The sequence below is a fragment of the Tetrao urogallus genome, assembly GCF_951394365.1.
Source record: "Tetrao urogallus genome assembly, chromosome: 3".
NCBI classification, from domain to species: Eukaryota; Metazoa; Chordata; class Aves; order Galliformes; family Phasianidae; genus Tetrao; species Tetrao urogallus.
Window position 1 is genome coordinate 89850445 of NC_136815.1, and position 15021 is coordinate 89865465.

General features: G+C 38.1%; 1 protein-coding gene across 1 annotated transcript in view; it reads left to right on the forward strand.

Moving 5' to 3' along the window:
- Positions 1–15021, forward strand: part of CTDP1 (CTD phosphatase subunit 1) — a gene marked incomplete at both ends in the record, with an annotated part of 99411 nt that overhangs the window by 11957 nt on the left and 72433 nt on the right. Inside the window, 6 exons of the mRNA XM_079533749.1 lie at positions 857–950; positions 2371–2499; positions 3012–3162; positions 7947–8037; positions 9121–9287; positions 10461–11543. Of these exons, the coding sequence (XP_079389875.1) occupies positions 857–950; positions 2371–2499; positions 3012–3162; positions 7947–8037; positions 9121–9287; positions 10461–11543 (1715 nt within the window). The remainder of the gene's footprint in view (positions 1–856; positions 951–2370; positions 2500–3011; positions 3163–7946; positions 8038–9120; positions 9288–10460; positions 11544–15021) is intronic.

Here is a 15021-nt window from a genome sequence, read left to right on the forward strand (position 1 = left end):
TGAAATGAAAACTGGACAAAGTTTAACTTTGGCTGTAGATAGAAAACTTTGTCCCTGATTGGAGAGAGGTACATAAAAGAATCAAAAGATGCGTGTGTCACGCAGCACTGAGTTTGTGCAGTGATTTTTCTAATGTTGATGAGTCAGAAATAAGTCTTAAAAAATGGTTGTTCACAACAAATTTGTTTGCTGCAAGCTAGGAATGCTGAAACAGTGTGGAGTTGGTTGGTCTGTTTTAAGGAACTTCGTACTTGTACATGCCTGTGTGTAGATGTACTCATCACACATATCCTCTTACATACATGATTTTGAGTTTGTGTGTATAGTATGTGCATACATAAATAGGGGCACCAACTCCGTGGTCTGTGGCTCTTCTTTTGAAGCAGCAGTCAGGTGTAAGTTGCTCTGCTACACACAGAGTAACTTTGTATATGGTTTGCATAGATTTATTTCGTAGTCCAGCTTGCAAGAGTAGGTAATTGTGTGCTAGGCGTTTGCAAAAAGGGAAAATAAGTTCTAAGGGTGAATGGTTTGGTAGCTAACAACTTATAACTCATCACATTGATCAATGTGTAGACGCTTTCTTCACCTTGGTGTCTTTATGTATGGCTGTACGGAACAACTAGTTACATTGAATTCTTCTGCAAGGTTTACATGGAGAGCTTCTTTGATACATTTATACATTTTGTTCAGTAACTTGCATTAACAGTAACCTGAAATTACTGATGAGGCAAAACTGCTCTTAATCATTCAGTGTTCTGAATGTGACTGCTTCAGTACTGCAGGCTTTACTGCTCAACTTTTAATTCACTTCACTTTTGCTCTCTTCTGATGCCTCTTTTCTCTTTGTGGTTAGGATTCGAAGCAAGAATGGAAAACAGAATGTACCATTATCCACAGCAACTGTGTCTATGGTTCATAGTGTCCCAGAACTGAAAGTGAGCTCTGAGGTAAGTATAATTCTTCTTTCCATGTTCCTAACCTTCATTTTAGGTTAACAGCTGGAAAGTTGAATTATAGCTTATTAATTATATAATTATTTTCTTCATCATTCTTACATAAAGTGTAAGGGGACGTTTGATGATGAACATCAGTAGCCTAGAGGTTTTTGTGCTTATGCAGATTGATTGTATCAGCTTTTATAGTATTTCTTTTAGGCCTGTGTGCTGAGAATATGATGCTTGTGTGATAGTACGTAGGAAATACGTTACTTAAGTGTTTGTGTGTCAGAAAACTGACAGTTTGTCAAAAGTTCAGTTGTTACTACTGTGTGTTTGCAGTGTCTGTGAAACCTAGCTTCACCATGGTCAGTCAGGAGCCCTGAAATTGGGCCCAAGAGATGTAGTCAAGACACGTTCTTTACGTCTTACCTCCATCTTAAATTTACTTCCTTACCTTTTCAAAGGTTCCACTTAGATGAATTACCAAAATGTGCTTGTTCAACATTTAGATTATTTAGAGAAAAAGGCATGATTATTTTAAAAATAAATATCCTATTAATCTTTCCTAGCAAATTCATGGTTTACTTTTATTTCTTTACTTTGTTGATGCTTGCTCTCTTTGTGTTTTGTTTTTTTTGTAACTCCTCAAAACATGCCAGTGAGAAGAAGTGTGGAGTAGAAAGCAGCTAGAAACCATCCTCATTGCAGAGGAGTGTTTCAAAGGGCAGTTTGTGTTTGACCCCTGCTTCTTCAGAATATTCTACTTTACTTCTAGGTTACTGTCTGGTGGTACTGCAGCTTACCATTACAAGTGGCTAACGTGAGCACAATGCTTTGAGTGGTTACAAATACACAGAAAAGAAGCAGACTTCAGCTCCAATTACAGGAACGAGAAGGTTTTGCATAGGGTTCATAATAGAGCTGCATAGAACTAAATAATCCAAATGTGTCTGATGATTTGTTCTTTAGGCTACATCGAGAGTTATGATGGCTTCTGTCATTAGCAGCTTTAATTTAATATTCAACAATGTTGTCAACTGTTTTATATTTAATTGATACGAAATTGCTGAACATAGTAGTCAGATTTTCAGAACTACTGATGAACTTCTTATTTGTGTACCTCAGAACTCAGTTCTGGTCTTCAAATGATTAGATGGATGTTTGTTATGTATGTAGATGAATGTTGTTCTGAGTTTATAGATTATAAGTTGCTCTTGTCACATAGATCAGCATAGATATTAGGGATATATATTTCTTTTCTATAGGAAAAGTTGCTGACTTGGCTGCCATCTGGTCAGTGTTACTACGTGTTAATGCCTTTGCAGCTAGTTTATCGCAGCATTTCTTCTCAGGTTCACAGTATACAGAGGCCAGTAACCCTAGTTCATTTATTGCAAACTAAGCTTACTCTATGAATGCTTTGTTACAGCAAGCTGAACAGCTGGGAAGAGAAGATCAACAACGACTACACAGAAATCGGAAACTAGTGCTTATGGTAGATTTGGATCAGACACTGATCCATACTACAGAGCAGCACTGCCAGCAGATGTCTAATAAGGTATGTGTTTGGTGTTAACTTCCAAACCAGAGTCATGACAGAAATATTTCTAAGAATATTTAAATGATGGCTCTTCTAAAACAAAATGAAAAATAACAAGAGCAATAATAATAAAAACGCTGTGTGGTTAAATAGATAAAACTAACTGAAGAATAATAAAAAAATGTGAGGAACATGTTCTGTGAAATACTCCTTTTTCTCCCATCTCTGTTTAAAGTGATAGCTTTTCCTCATTTGTGTTTCTTTTCAGTTTTACATTCCAGTTACTTTGAGCAAAAAAATATTCAGGTAGTTATTTTTAATGTGAGCCTTTCTTCCTCTACAGCTCACAGACTGAATACGTGGTTAGGAGATGTTTGGTTTTTTTTTCCTCCACATAACCTTTGTGGTAAAAACTTGTTTTAGCCTACTTGTATGAATTAAAATAGTGGAAGAGATGGGAGAGGGTACTTTTTGAATGCTGGCATTACTGTTTGGCAGTTTGATAACATAAAACGTGCTTTTTCTTCCAGGGCATATTTCATTTTCAGTTAGGTCGAGGTGAGCCTATGCTGCACACTCGTTTGCGTCCTCACTGTAAGGAATTCCTGGAAAAAATTGCCAAGCTGTATGAGCTGCATGTTTTCACATTTGGCAGCAGACTTTATGCACATACAATTGCAGGTGAGTAGTGTATTATGTTTAGCAATGGCTCAGTGATCTGACTTAATGCTCACATGACTTATTTTCTTTTGGTGATTGTTTTCAACTATTTGTTCTTTAGTTTCGCACAAAATAACTCATGTGTGCTCCTGTAAGCAGAATTCTCATCTTAGAATTTAGGTGCTGTGTGTGTACAGCCTGTAATTTTAGCAGCAGTCCCTTTTTTCTCATATCTGATGTGTGGTGGTGGTATTGTTTTTTGTTGTTTTTTTTTTTTTTTTTTTTTTTTTGCTTCCCTGAAAAGTTAAGGGATCAGATTGTGGCGTGGCAACTATTGCCTTCCTATTTAATTAAGAAATCACACAGATGAGCTCTAACAGTGATCTCCAACATCTAAAAGATCTAGAGAAATAGGTAGGTAGACAGATAGCTCTAGATGGAACTGCTGCTTTAGATGTTTATCTATGAAAATCCACAGTGTGGATCTCCTGTGGAGGAAAAGAAATTTACTGTTTGCCTTCACCTGAGGAAGTTTGTCTGCTATATAAATTAAAAGCAATTCTGTGTTCTGTGTTGTGTCCTGATACCTACTTTCTAGAGAGAAAAGCACAGATCTGACAGTATTTTAATGCATTATTCTCAAAAACTTGTAAATGTTTTCTCCTTGTAACTGTAAAATCAGCATTGAAATTCTAAAGCTTTTAGCAGTAGTAGGCTGTGGTGTGGGTCATTGTGTGAAATGTGTATTGTTCCTACATGCTTAAAAGTTAACCCACCTGATTCCATCACAAGTTAAGGTAATGAATGGCAGGGGTGTGATCATTTTAAACTATTTTTTTTTTAATTGGGGGGGAAAAAAAGCTTTTACTCCATTCCATAGCATTCCTTGACAGATTAACAGATTTCCCTCTGTTAATAGCCTGTAAGTGTAATGCAATGTCATTAAGAATGTTCAGGCTGTGTCTCCACGTGTCAAACTGTTTGCTGCTCTTCCATGTTACCTAGCTTACCCCATTCACCCTCGTTGTCTTCCACTTTTTTGTCATGTTGCTGTGATTGCCTTGATAAATGGTATAAATGAAAAGCAACTATTTCTTATCAAGAAAGGAAGATTTCAAAGCAGAACTATTCTAGTTATCTGTCATAGTTCTCATAAGGAATTGTATAAACTGAGGGCTATATGTGTGTTTAATGTGCCATAAGAAATACTTGTACTGACAAGATATTTCTGTTATTGAAAAGTGACAGCTATTTGTTATCCCCTCAAAATAAATTCCAGGAGAGACGTGTCCAAATGTCCACATTATTCAATATTGACAGCACTGTTTGAAGTTCTTCCTAAGGCTTTGTCAGTCTCACTATTGGAGTACATGCTCTGTACTGCTAACGTGCAGTGCTTTTTTTGTTATTTTACCCTGCTCTCTTCCTTAGAGTGTGGTTATTTCCTATAGCAAAACAGAACTTCTTGTATACTGAGTACTTACATACTGCATCTGGATACCTGACATAAGGGAAGTGGGTGGCCTACCTTCTTGAGTTGGATTTTGTGCCAAAACTTTTCCTTGGCCTAAGCTCTGAAGATGAATACCAAATAGTCAGAAGTTATACAGCAAATACCCTTCTGAGCAAGGGAGGAGGAGGAGCTGTAGAGGTAGTAATGGTGATTGCTCTTATCTGAACGTGGTTCTGTTTTTGCTTATTTTCATCTCTGAGCTAAAATTTGGATCACCCTGCAGTCCCCATGCTGTCACAGACTGATGCTTACAGTGTGGCAAACATCTCTGTGGTTGCCATACTTGAGCTGTTCCATCTGTTCCATAGAGAAGTTAGCCACAAAATGAGCAAATGCATGTATTGCTGCTTTCAGACATTTCCAGGCTTCTGTATGTTACCTGCGTCTGTCTAATCTCATCAAATCATTCAAAACAACAGAGGATTTTTGCAGTGATGATGGTCGTTTCTGCTGAAACACGTTGGTATGGGGAGAAGTAGAAGAGTGTTGGTCGACCTTAAGCCCGTGCTGCCCTCCTATGAGCAAGGTGCTGTGGCGATGTGTTATTGCACACACACACCACCTGGGGGCAGTATCGGTTAAGGCATTTCTCACAGGAAGCGCTAGATGGGGTGCGTGTTTGTTTTTAACCGTTATCCCACGTTACATAAGGAAAGGGCTTCTAATAAAATGCCAGGAATCTTTTTGTGAGATTCCTCTATGCTTTCTCAGCTTCTCCATATACATCCTATATTATTTTCCTTGTATGAAATCCGTGGACTTTGAGCTGCTGCTTCCACATCCTGGAGTGCTTTTCCCTCAGGTGGAAAGTAGATGACTGTTACCTGCTGGGTGGACTTAGCTGATATTTGCAGATATGGTTTCTACCTGCTCAAGTCATTTATCACTAACCCGTTCTTAATTTGGCACACTCGCACAGGGGTTTCTTGTATGCTAATGAAATAGTTTTGGGGTTTCTAATCTAAAAGATTTTGTAGTATTTTTCTTCGTTATTATTTTGACCAGTTGGTACCTAATGAATGGAGTTATATCCAGCTGGCAGTCAGTCACAGATGGTGTTTTCCAGGGGTTGGTGTTGGTGCCTGTCTTCTTTAGTATCTCTAGTGTTGATCTGTATGAGGGGGAGGTTGTGGCAAGCCAGGGAGGGGTTCAGCCTCTTCTGCCATGTAACTCATGATAGGACTAGAGGGAATGGCCTCAAGTTGCACCAGGGAAGATTGGGTTGGATGTTAGGAAAAACTTCTGTGAAAAAGTGATCAGGCACTGGAACGAGCTGCCCTGGGTGGTGGAGGAGTCACCATCCCTAGAGGTTTTCAAGGAACATGTTAATGTGCTGCTAAGGAACGTGGTTCAGTGGGCAGCATTGGTGGTAGGTGGGTGATTGGACTAGATTTAGATTAGCTTTGTGATTTTTCCCTGAAACCTAACAAAATTAAGATTGTGTTTATTACTTTGAATTTATTTGGTAAGCGACATCAAGCAAATAATGAATCATATAAAGAAGTTCTTTACAAGGCCAGTACTGTTTTATCTTACTGCTATTCAGATACATTCGTTCTGGAAGGCCCAACTCTGGAGCATCACTGGTTAACAATATTTTCTGTATTGTCAGTGAATTATTAGGAGAGGGAAGAAAAAAAAAGAAATTGTAGAATTTTCATTAAAGGTCCCTGGAATAGCTTTAGAACACCACTTCATGGGTAATCCCCAACAGTCAGGACTTACGTGTTTGGGCTGTTTCAACTTAATTTACTCTTTTCTGAACAGTTCTAGCTAGACAGCAGTGCAACTAAATGCCTGATTTGGGTTTTGCCATATAAGCAGTACAGTCCAATGCACTGTAGAGTCCCTCTGTGTTCGGGTCATTAGTAGAAGAGATGCTGGTTTGGAGAAAGAGCAACTTGTGTGACAGCTTATGTAGTTTGTCAAAGTATCTGTGTGTACAGCAATAAATCTCTGTAGCTAATTCTCTCAATTCATTATGCCTAGGTACTGCAAGGGTCTCACTACAGGGGATGATGCTACGATTTGCAGCAATTCTTAAGCATAGCCGGGTGAGTTAAGGTTGAACCTCTGTCCTTAACTCGGAATTTTCTTGCTTTTATGGGTTTTAAGTTATTCCAATTACACAGTAATACATACACATCAACACTGTAGAAGTGACTACTGATGTTTTTATTATTTTTTTTATTTGTACCCTCTGTTTTAGAAGACCCAACTGAACATATGCCTGGGAGCTGGATTTTTTTTTTTCCCCATGGTTAAAAACAAAAAAAGAACATTCCTTCTGTAAAAATCTGAGCTCCTTGAAAGAAAATTAGTGTGGGTCTTTAGAGTCAGTAGTCATTTTGAACTCTTCTTCTGTCTAGAAGATGGCCACAACTTAACTAGAATAAAGTCTTAATAAAAAACAAAACCACTAAGTATTTAGTGCCTTGTATTATTCATACGAATAGTGAGAAGTTGAGCAAATTTGATGAGATTGCAGATTCAGGTTAGCATGCAATTATGTAGCTGTGACATCTGTTCATGAAGACCAACTTCATTACTGAGGATAGGTTCAGAAGCATGTGCATGTGTGTTTGTACACCAAAGTCACTATTTTCCTAAATAATGGTATTTTGTCTTGCTTTAAAGTCAGCTAGCACAGCTTCTCCTATTTCTTTTTTCCCTTTTTTTTGTTTTTCCCCCTATAAGAGTGTAGTCAGACTTGTAACTGCAACTGAGCATAAATATTTCAGAGAATCATAGGACCCACTCGTTCTGTGTGAAAGTACTGAAGTAGTGTTAGAGGTAAAACTTAAAACCTACAAATGCAAGAGCTCCGGCTGGAATGGTCCCATCAGCTGCCTGCTGTGCTAAAGTATTGCAGCGCCTTGCCGACTCTTGTGAGACTTCTTTGCAGTCCCTAGGCATAATGAGCTGAGGAAAGCATTTAGTGTTAAAGAATCACCTGTAGAGATATAAATGTAAGTTGCAAGAACGTGCATCTATCACCACTGTGTTTTTCAGCCTGATCTGTTTGGATGTCACAAATCTAGTTGTTTTGATATCAGATTTGTTGCTGTGTTGAAGGAAAGCGAGATGGATTTTTTTTTTTTTAAATGAATCCCACTGCATTCCTTACAAATCTGATTTGCTGTATGTAGCCTTAACTCCTATAGTATTTCTTATCTCAAAATTGTCTCTTTATTAAACTGCTGTTGCACAGATTAGAATAGCTGAATTATATGGAACATCTAAAAGGACCACATATCTCAAGTGTTAATCTTCTACTCTCTTCTTTCAAAAGGATTTTTGGATCCTGAAAAGAAGCTTTTTTCCCATCGAATATTATCAAGGGATGAATGTATTGATCCATTTTCTAAAACTGGGAATCTTAGGTATGTATGTGAGTATCTGCATTAAACAAAACAGGACAAAGAGGCAATGCTGTCAGTTTGATAAAATGTACTTCCTCTGTAGTCAACATGTTCTTAATCCTTACCTGCCTCTCAAATATCAACTCTGCCTCAGTAAGACTGAGATGTTAGATATCGCAGCATTTCATCTGTTTGTGTTCTGTGGTGATGGAAAAGCAAGGATGTGAACCAATGATGTTATTTTTCTCTCACAGTTTGTATTCTCGCGGTAGCTTTATCTCAGTTTTTTTTGTTGTGGCCTTGTGTAATGACTTGCATTGAAGAATAGTGGAATACCTCAGTATTCTTAGTTCAGTTATGTACACTTAATATTCAGGCTTTCAGAAGTGCTGTACGTGTTGGAAGCTTCTGTTGTGCAGTGGTGGAGGGCTATTTCTTTTTTTTTTAAATTCATATTCTTTGAATTCATACTCTAGTCCAACCTCAGATTTTATCCTGATATTCTTTATAATGTGATAAGGACTTTTTTTTTTTCCCAGAGAACAGAGAATGGATTTTTGGTTTTTCATAAAGCTATATTAAAAATAACTGTGTGCTCCTCATCAGAGCATAGCAGATGAGAAGCTTTTCTCTTTTCTTGGTGTTTTCATATGCATGTGTCTTGATTACTGCACTGACTGGTTGATATAAATACTAATACTGCTGGCTTTGTCTTGGCTTGAATAAGTCTACTTTCTTTAAAAGTGTATTTATGTCTTTTTCTTACTTATAATCCAGGTGGATTATAAGTGGTGGTGTTGTTTTTTTTAATCAGTGTAAAATGTGAAAACTAGACAAACTTTGTGATGTTTTGTTCTTGCTGAAACTTGGTAGTTCTTGCTTCTGGCCTATGGGATAAGGATTTCAGAACAGGCCTTCCCTTTTTAATTAACTTTAGTTTAAATACTGTATTCTAGATTTTGTAATTTTAATATAGCTGTCTTTTTTTTTTTTGTGAGTTTGTCCACATCTTGTAGACATACCTATAATAAACAAAAAGTTCAGCAATAGTGTCGATTTCTAAACTGAATTCATTTTAACTATTTCAACTCTTCTGTTTCTTAGAGATCTCTTCCCATGTGGGGATTCCATGGTTTGTATCATTGATGACAGGGAGGATGTCTGGAAGTTTGCACCCAACTTGATAACCGTGAAGAAATACGTATACTTTCAGGGGATAGGTGATATTAATGCACCTCCTGGATCAAGAGAAATTCAAATGAAGAAGAAAAGTAATTATTCATAATTCTTTTGTTTTATTTTTCAAATGCGATTGATTGTGTTTATTTCAGTGCTATCACTGTGGCACTCAGGTGAGTGATCTTAGGCTATTGCAGCTGACACAGTGCTCTTGAAGCACATATGGAAGTAGCTCTGTAAAACTGGACTGTTTCTTAATAGTTCCCTTTTGGTGAGACACTGAACAGGAGCGGAGCTTTAGTGGTAGCGTTTTGGTTGATACAGCTGAAGAGCTGCTGCTATTCTTTGGGGTGGGGGGCAAGTATTTGAAAGGCAATACAATAAGAAATGGTGTTGCTTTTATCTAGTTCAGCCAAGGGATTTTTTGTTTTGTTTTTTGTGTGTGTATTATTATTATTTAATATGATAACGTTTTTTCCCCTTAAGCTTCCCCCCATTAAGCTTGAAATATCCAACATGGAAACAGTTATGTTATTCATGCTGAATCAGGACATGGGGTCTTTTTTTGACTGGTATCTCTAGGTACAGGGCAGCAGGGACGTGCACTCAAAAGTGGGACAAATTAGGATGATTTATGATTTTGTCCTAGTCACTCGTTCCTATTCATTCCTGATCAATATCTGAGTGCACTGTTTGAACACCTACAGTTTCTTTATCTCCCTTTGTCTACAGATATCTTATGAAGACATATCCTAAAGCTTTTTCTGTTCTGAGTTCGTTATACTTGCTTGTGTTCCAGCAACATCTCAAATGAGCCTTGATCAGTATGTTTGTCTAGCTAAAACATGTATCTCTTTTGAACTCTAAACATGCAGATATTTTGCTTATGAAAATTAGGAAATCTATAAAAGTGATGGAAATTTATAGAGGGAATTCTTGTTGAGGTTCTGGGTTAGGGCCTTGTGAAGTGTAGTGGGTTTTTTTCTTCAGTAGCTTAATTTCTTCTGAGATAGTAGTATGTATGTAGTATGTAGTATGAAAGTCATGCTACAACATACGCCCTTTTTGTGCTTGCAAATTTGATGAATTACTTTTTAATTGTACTGATCATAAGTCATAATAATCTTACACAGCTTCTTTAGAAAGGTGAAGTGTGTTAATTCTAGTAGCAGTTGACTCCTGAAATATCTTTGCAGCCTTGAAAAGTTTAGTTCTCCGTACTGAGAAAACATGTATATGTTGTTTCTTTCTTTTGTGTGTCTTAGTAAACCACTCTGCTAAGGCAGAGGCACAGGATTCAGCAGTGACATTAGCAAAGGATGCCGATGAAGTGAAGAATGCTACCTGTATAGAAGAACAAAACAACGGTCTCAAGAAAGCTACAAAGGACGTGTGCCCTGCAAATGGAAACACTTCTGTAAGCAGTGAAACACCTGGGTGTGATTTGAGCTCTCATGGTAAAGTTAACACTCAGGACTCTCTAAGTGACAGCACTGATGACAAAACAGACAGTGAGGTCACTAACAATTTGTCACGTACTAAAGAATCTCAGATTTCTTCTGAACAAGTAGATAGGACGGTGTTAGAGAAACAGCAAACTCAAGAGAAAACGAGTGATTTGGACTTTGAACTGTCTAGTGACAGTGAGAGCGAAGGTGGATTGGATACCAGAAAGTCATCTACTTCTGTATCAGATAGTGAGAATGAGGAAAAGAGAAGCTGGAAGAAATCCAAACAACCTCTGCAGGACGAAAATCCACATCAAGGGAGTTGCACTGATGTGAGTGAGAAAAAAGATGGTCAGGTGAATCATTCTGAGGGGACACGATCTCTACCGAGTGAAAATATTCTTGACAAAACTGATACTGATGCTCAAGAAGAAAGTGAACAGGAGAGCGTTTGTGATTTGGGAAATGGGTGTGCAGACAAGAAAGAAGCTGAAACTGAGTCTCAGAATAGCGAACAGTCTGGAATTACAATGGGTGAGTCCTTAGACCAGAGTATGGAGGAAGAGGAGGAGGAGGATGATACAGATGATGATGACCATTTAATGCATCTCGAAGAGATCCTTGTGCGGGTTCACACTGATTATTACACCAAGTATGATAAATACTTGAAAAAGGAGATAGAGGAAATTCCAGACATCAGAAAAATTGTACCGGAACTGAAAAGTAAAGTGTTGGCAGATGTAACCATTATCTTCAGTGGACTCTACCCAACAAACTTCCCCATTGAAAAAACACGGGAACACTATCATGCTACAGCACTTGGAGCTAAAATTGTTAAGAATCTGGTACTGAGTGCTGATGATCCTGACAAAGCAACGCATCTCATTGCAGCAAGGACAGGTAGGTTTAAAAAAAAAAAAAGTCAAGTTTTCTATCAGCTTTTTTCTCTGTGACAACTCATTCATTTCTGTGGGCTGTTTTTGTATAAGCTACAGACTTTAATGCAAAAGGGATTAGGATTTAAATGAAAGAATTGATGTTAAATTGTGAGTTGGGTGAGACATTCTTTAACATCTTTTTTTTTTTTTTCTGCTTTTTGATTGTGATTTGTTGAAAGGGAGACCCTCTAAATTACTTATGTAGCATTTCATGTCGTCTTGGTTAAGAGCTGATGATACCAGGTTTTTGACTCTAAGGTATGTTGAGTAAAAGCTTTATGAACTTTTCTCTGTTACAAATATTAGTGATCTTGCTCTAATGCTGTAGTGATGACTTCCTTCTCTATTTCTCAGATTTAACCTGACATGGTTGTTTCATTTAGTATAGAATAAAAGTTATCTGAAGAGGCTGGAATCTGGTGATACCCTGTCAGTCCTGTAATCTGCATGTTTTTGTCATTAACAGATATGAGAGCTTTACGTTAGTATTTCTGCATTGTTAATTATTTTACAAAGCCAACTATTTTTACATTGTTCTAATAGATAAGGAAGTGCTATTGGTGAGCTTCACTGGAGGAACTAAGAGGCCATGGCTTGCTTCCAGTCTAAATTTTTGTGTCCTTTCACCGGAGGACACAAAAGTATCCCTTATTGTTCACCTTAGAAGTTGCACTGGATCTGAGTATCTAGTGATCAAAAACATGGGATCTAAAAGTAGAACTGCACAGATGATCATCAGTATAATGCGATATGCTAATAAGCTGTTTTTGATACATTATTCTAAACAACAAAGTGTCTTTGCAAGGTTAGTGTAAACCTACTTCATATTGGTTATCTCCATATGGAGCTCTTGTGACAAAACATTTTTTATTTAGGAAGGCTTTATCAAAACTTTGTTTAGCAAAACTGCAGCAAGAAGAGACATCAGTGTGACCTGCACTAGGTGGTTCCTGAATATGGCTGTACGTAGTGTGCAACTATTATGTGATGTGTCAGGCTGTTAGGATAAATGTGCATGAATCCAACACCATCCCCTGTTCCCCACATCTCTGGAGGAAAAGCTGTTACTTGAGATTAGGTTAAGATGCACAGCAAGAGAAAATGAGAAGTAGTTGAAAATGGTTTTTGTCTTTGAGGCATCCAGCAGGTTGGGGCTGGGGAGCAGTATTACATGTAGAGAGACATTTTGTGTTCTATTTTGGGGAGAGGGGGCTTAAGCAAATTCTTTGCTGCCTGCACATTCTTAGTGATGGTCCACTGATGTAGATCTTAGTATAAACTATCTTATCTTTAGATTTTCAGTGTATTATTTTTAGAGTATTTGAATCAAAGCTATTATTATTTTTCACTGAGCAGTTCATATTTTCTGACTTCATGCCAAGACCCAGACTCTCTTATAGGATGTTCTTGTGTTGTTGTTGTTGCTCTTGGTATTTAAAACAGGAAAATACATTCAAATATTGCAAGTGAATTAAAGCTAGAAATAGCAGGAGTAATGCCACTCGTGAATTGTTGGGCTGAAAAACATTTATTGTTAGTATTTGGAAGCTGACCTGCATCTTTACTAAGGAAAAGTAATTGCATCAATTCAAAGCAAGTATAACTTGGAGGTCTTTTCTGCCTGACAGGCAAGGCTATTGTCATCTGTCATCAGCACTCTTAATTATTGCTGTAACAATGGCTGTGAGATAGGGATATTTAGAGTGACAGAACTATATTCTCCTATTTATTTCTTTTTCATGTAAGATTTTCACTGTGTGTGGCTTTGCTGTTGTGTGGGAGAAGTTCATTCCTTTTTTTCAACTGAAGACCCCCTCACATTTGTTTGGATTGGAGGTGTTTTCTTTTGGTTTTTTTTTTTTTTTTTTTTTTTTTTTTTTTTTTTTGCTGTATCCTGATTTCATGAGGGAATCTCTGAAATTTAATCAGATTTTAAGGATATAAATTGTGTCCTCTGAGTTGGAGTTGTGATAATTCAGCTGTCAATGTAATTTTCATACTGATTCTTGTGTGGTTAGAAGGCAAATCAGGCAAGTCTTTATTTGCTGCAGGTAAGCCACGCAAATAGAAATGTCTGAAACTCTGCTTCCTATCTAATTGCTTGTGAAATGGTGGAGGGGAGCACGTTCCTTCTGTAGTGTTACTTGCAAGCCTGTGCCTTCAGTGCTGAAACTAGACGAGTTGTTCTCCACCAGCACCACCCTGCACCGGCCATGGAAGGTGATGTTGAAGCATAGCTGTCAGCGTGGTGTTTCTGCATGATGCTACTGAGAATGGCAGACAGCACTCAGACCAAGAAAGTTAAGCTACGTGATGACTGCTCTTTAGTTGAGCGTGTAAGATGGCATGTTCAGCACTTGTGGGGGTAAGCAGTGCTAGCTTGAGAGTGATGAACAGAGGAAGGACTTATCGAACAAAATAGGAAGGGGAAATCAGTGTGAAACAGTGCACCCCCAAGACTGGGAGGGTTGAGGGAAGGTTTCCCCACCTGTGAACATAGCACAACTAATTGCTCCATCTGCAAAGCAAATAGTTGCTATTTGGGGTTGTATTTACAGTGTCCTTGCAGCCTGCTGCAGTGAATAGTTTAAATTTGTTTGAGTATGTGTGTGATTGTCTGTTTTTCTGCAAACAGGCAGTTTGTTTCTTTCCAGTACAGATACTTCAGATTCTAAAAAATGAATAAATCCTCATTCTTAACTAGAAAACAGAGTCTTAATTTTCTCTTAGATAGGGAGGAAAATGCTGTCTGCCTGGATTACTGGCCATCTAATCAGCTTTCCTAAATCTGAGTGACTGAGAAAAGGCTACCATGTAATTCTTCCCGCTCTATTTATATGCCACATAAATCTTATTTCATTTTTGTAAAACATCTGTTCTTTGATCTGAGCAACAGTGAACAGCACTGCATAATTAGGTATAGCCACACACACACACACTTGGCTAACCATTTGCTGCAATGTTTCATAAATCTTGTTATGAAGGCTGCTCCGAAAGTAATGCCTCCTGTTTATTATGTTGGCCTACAACATCAGAGGCAGATGTTGGTGGGATGGCAGTAGGGGTTGAACGTTCCTGACAGTATTCCATTGCACGTCGTTGCTGCGTGACAGATGGCAGCAGAGGGGCACTCTGACAAAGTGGCATCTGGCGTGGAAGTGTGCATGAAGCAAAGGTGTGTCCCCCAATTCCTCAGTGTGGGGGAAAAGTAGCACCCACTGGCATTCATCAACACTTGTGGAATGTTTATGGGGATCAAACTGGATGTGAGCACAGCGAGGCAGTAGTTAATGTGTGTCAGCAGGTCACCTGCTCTGGTGCAGAGTTTTCTGAACACAGCATGCAGGCTGTTCTTCATTGCTGGCAAAAGCAAATAGCTGTGGTGTGTGAGAATTTGCTCTAGTGTTATTCCAGTCTTTGTATCTGTTGTAGTTTCCATG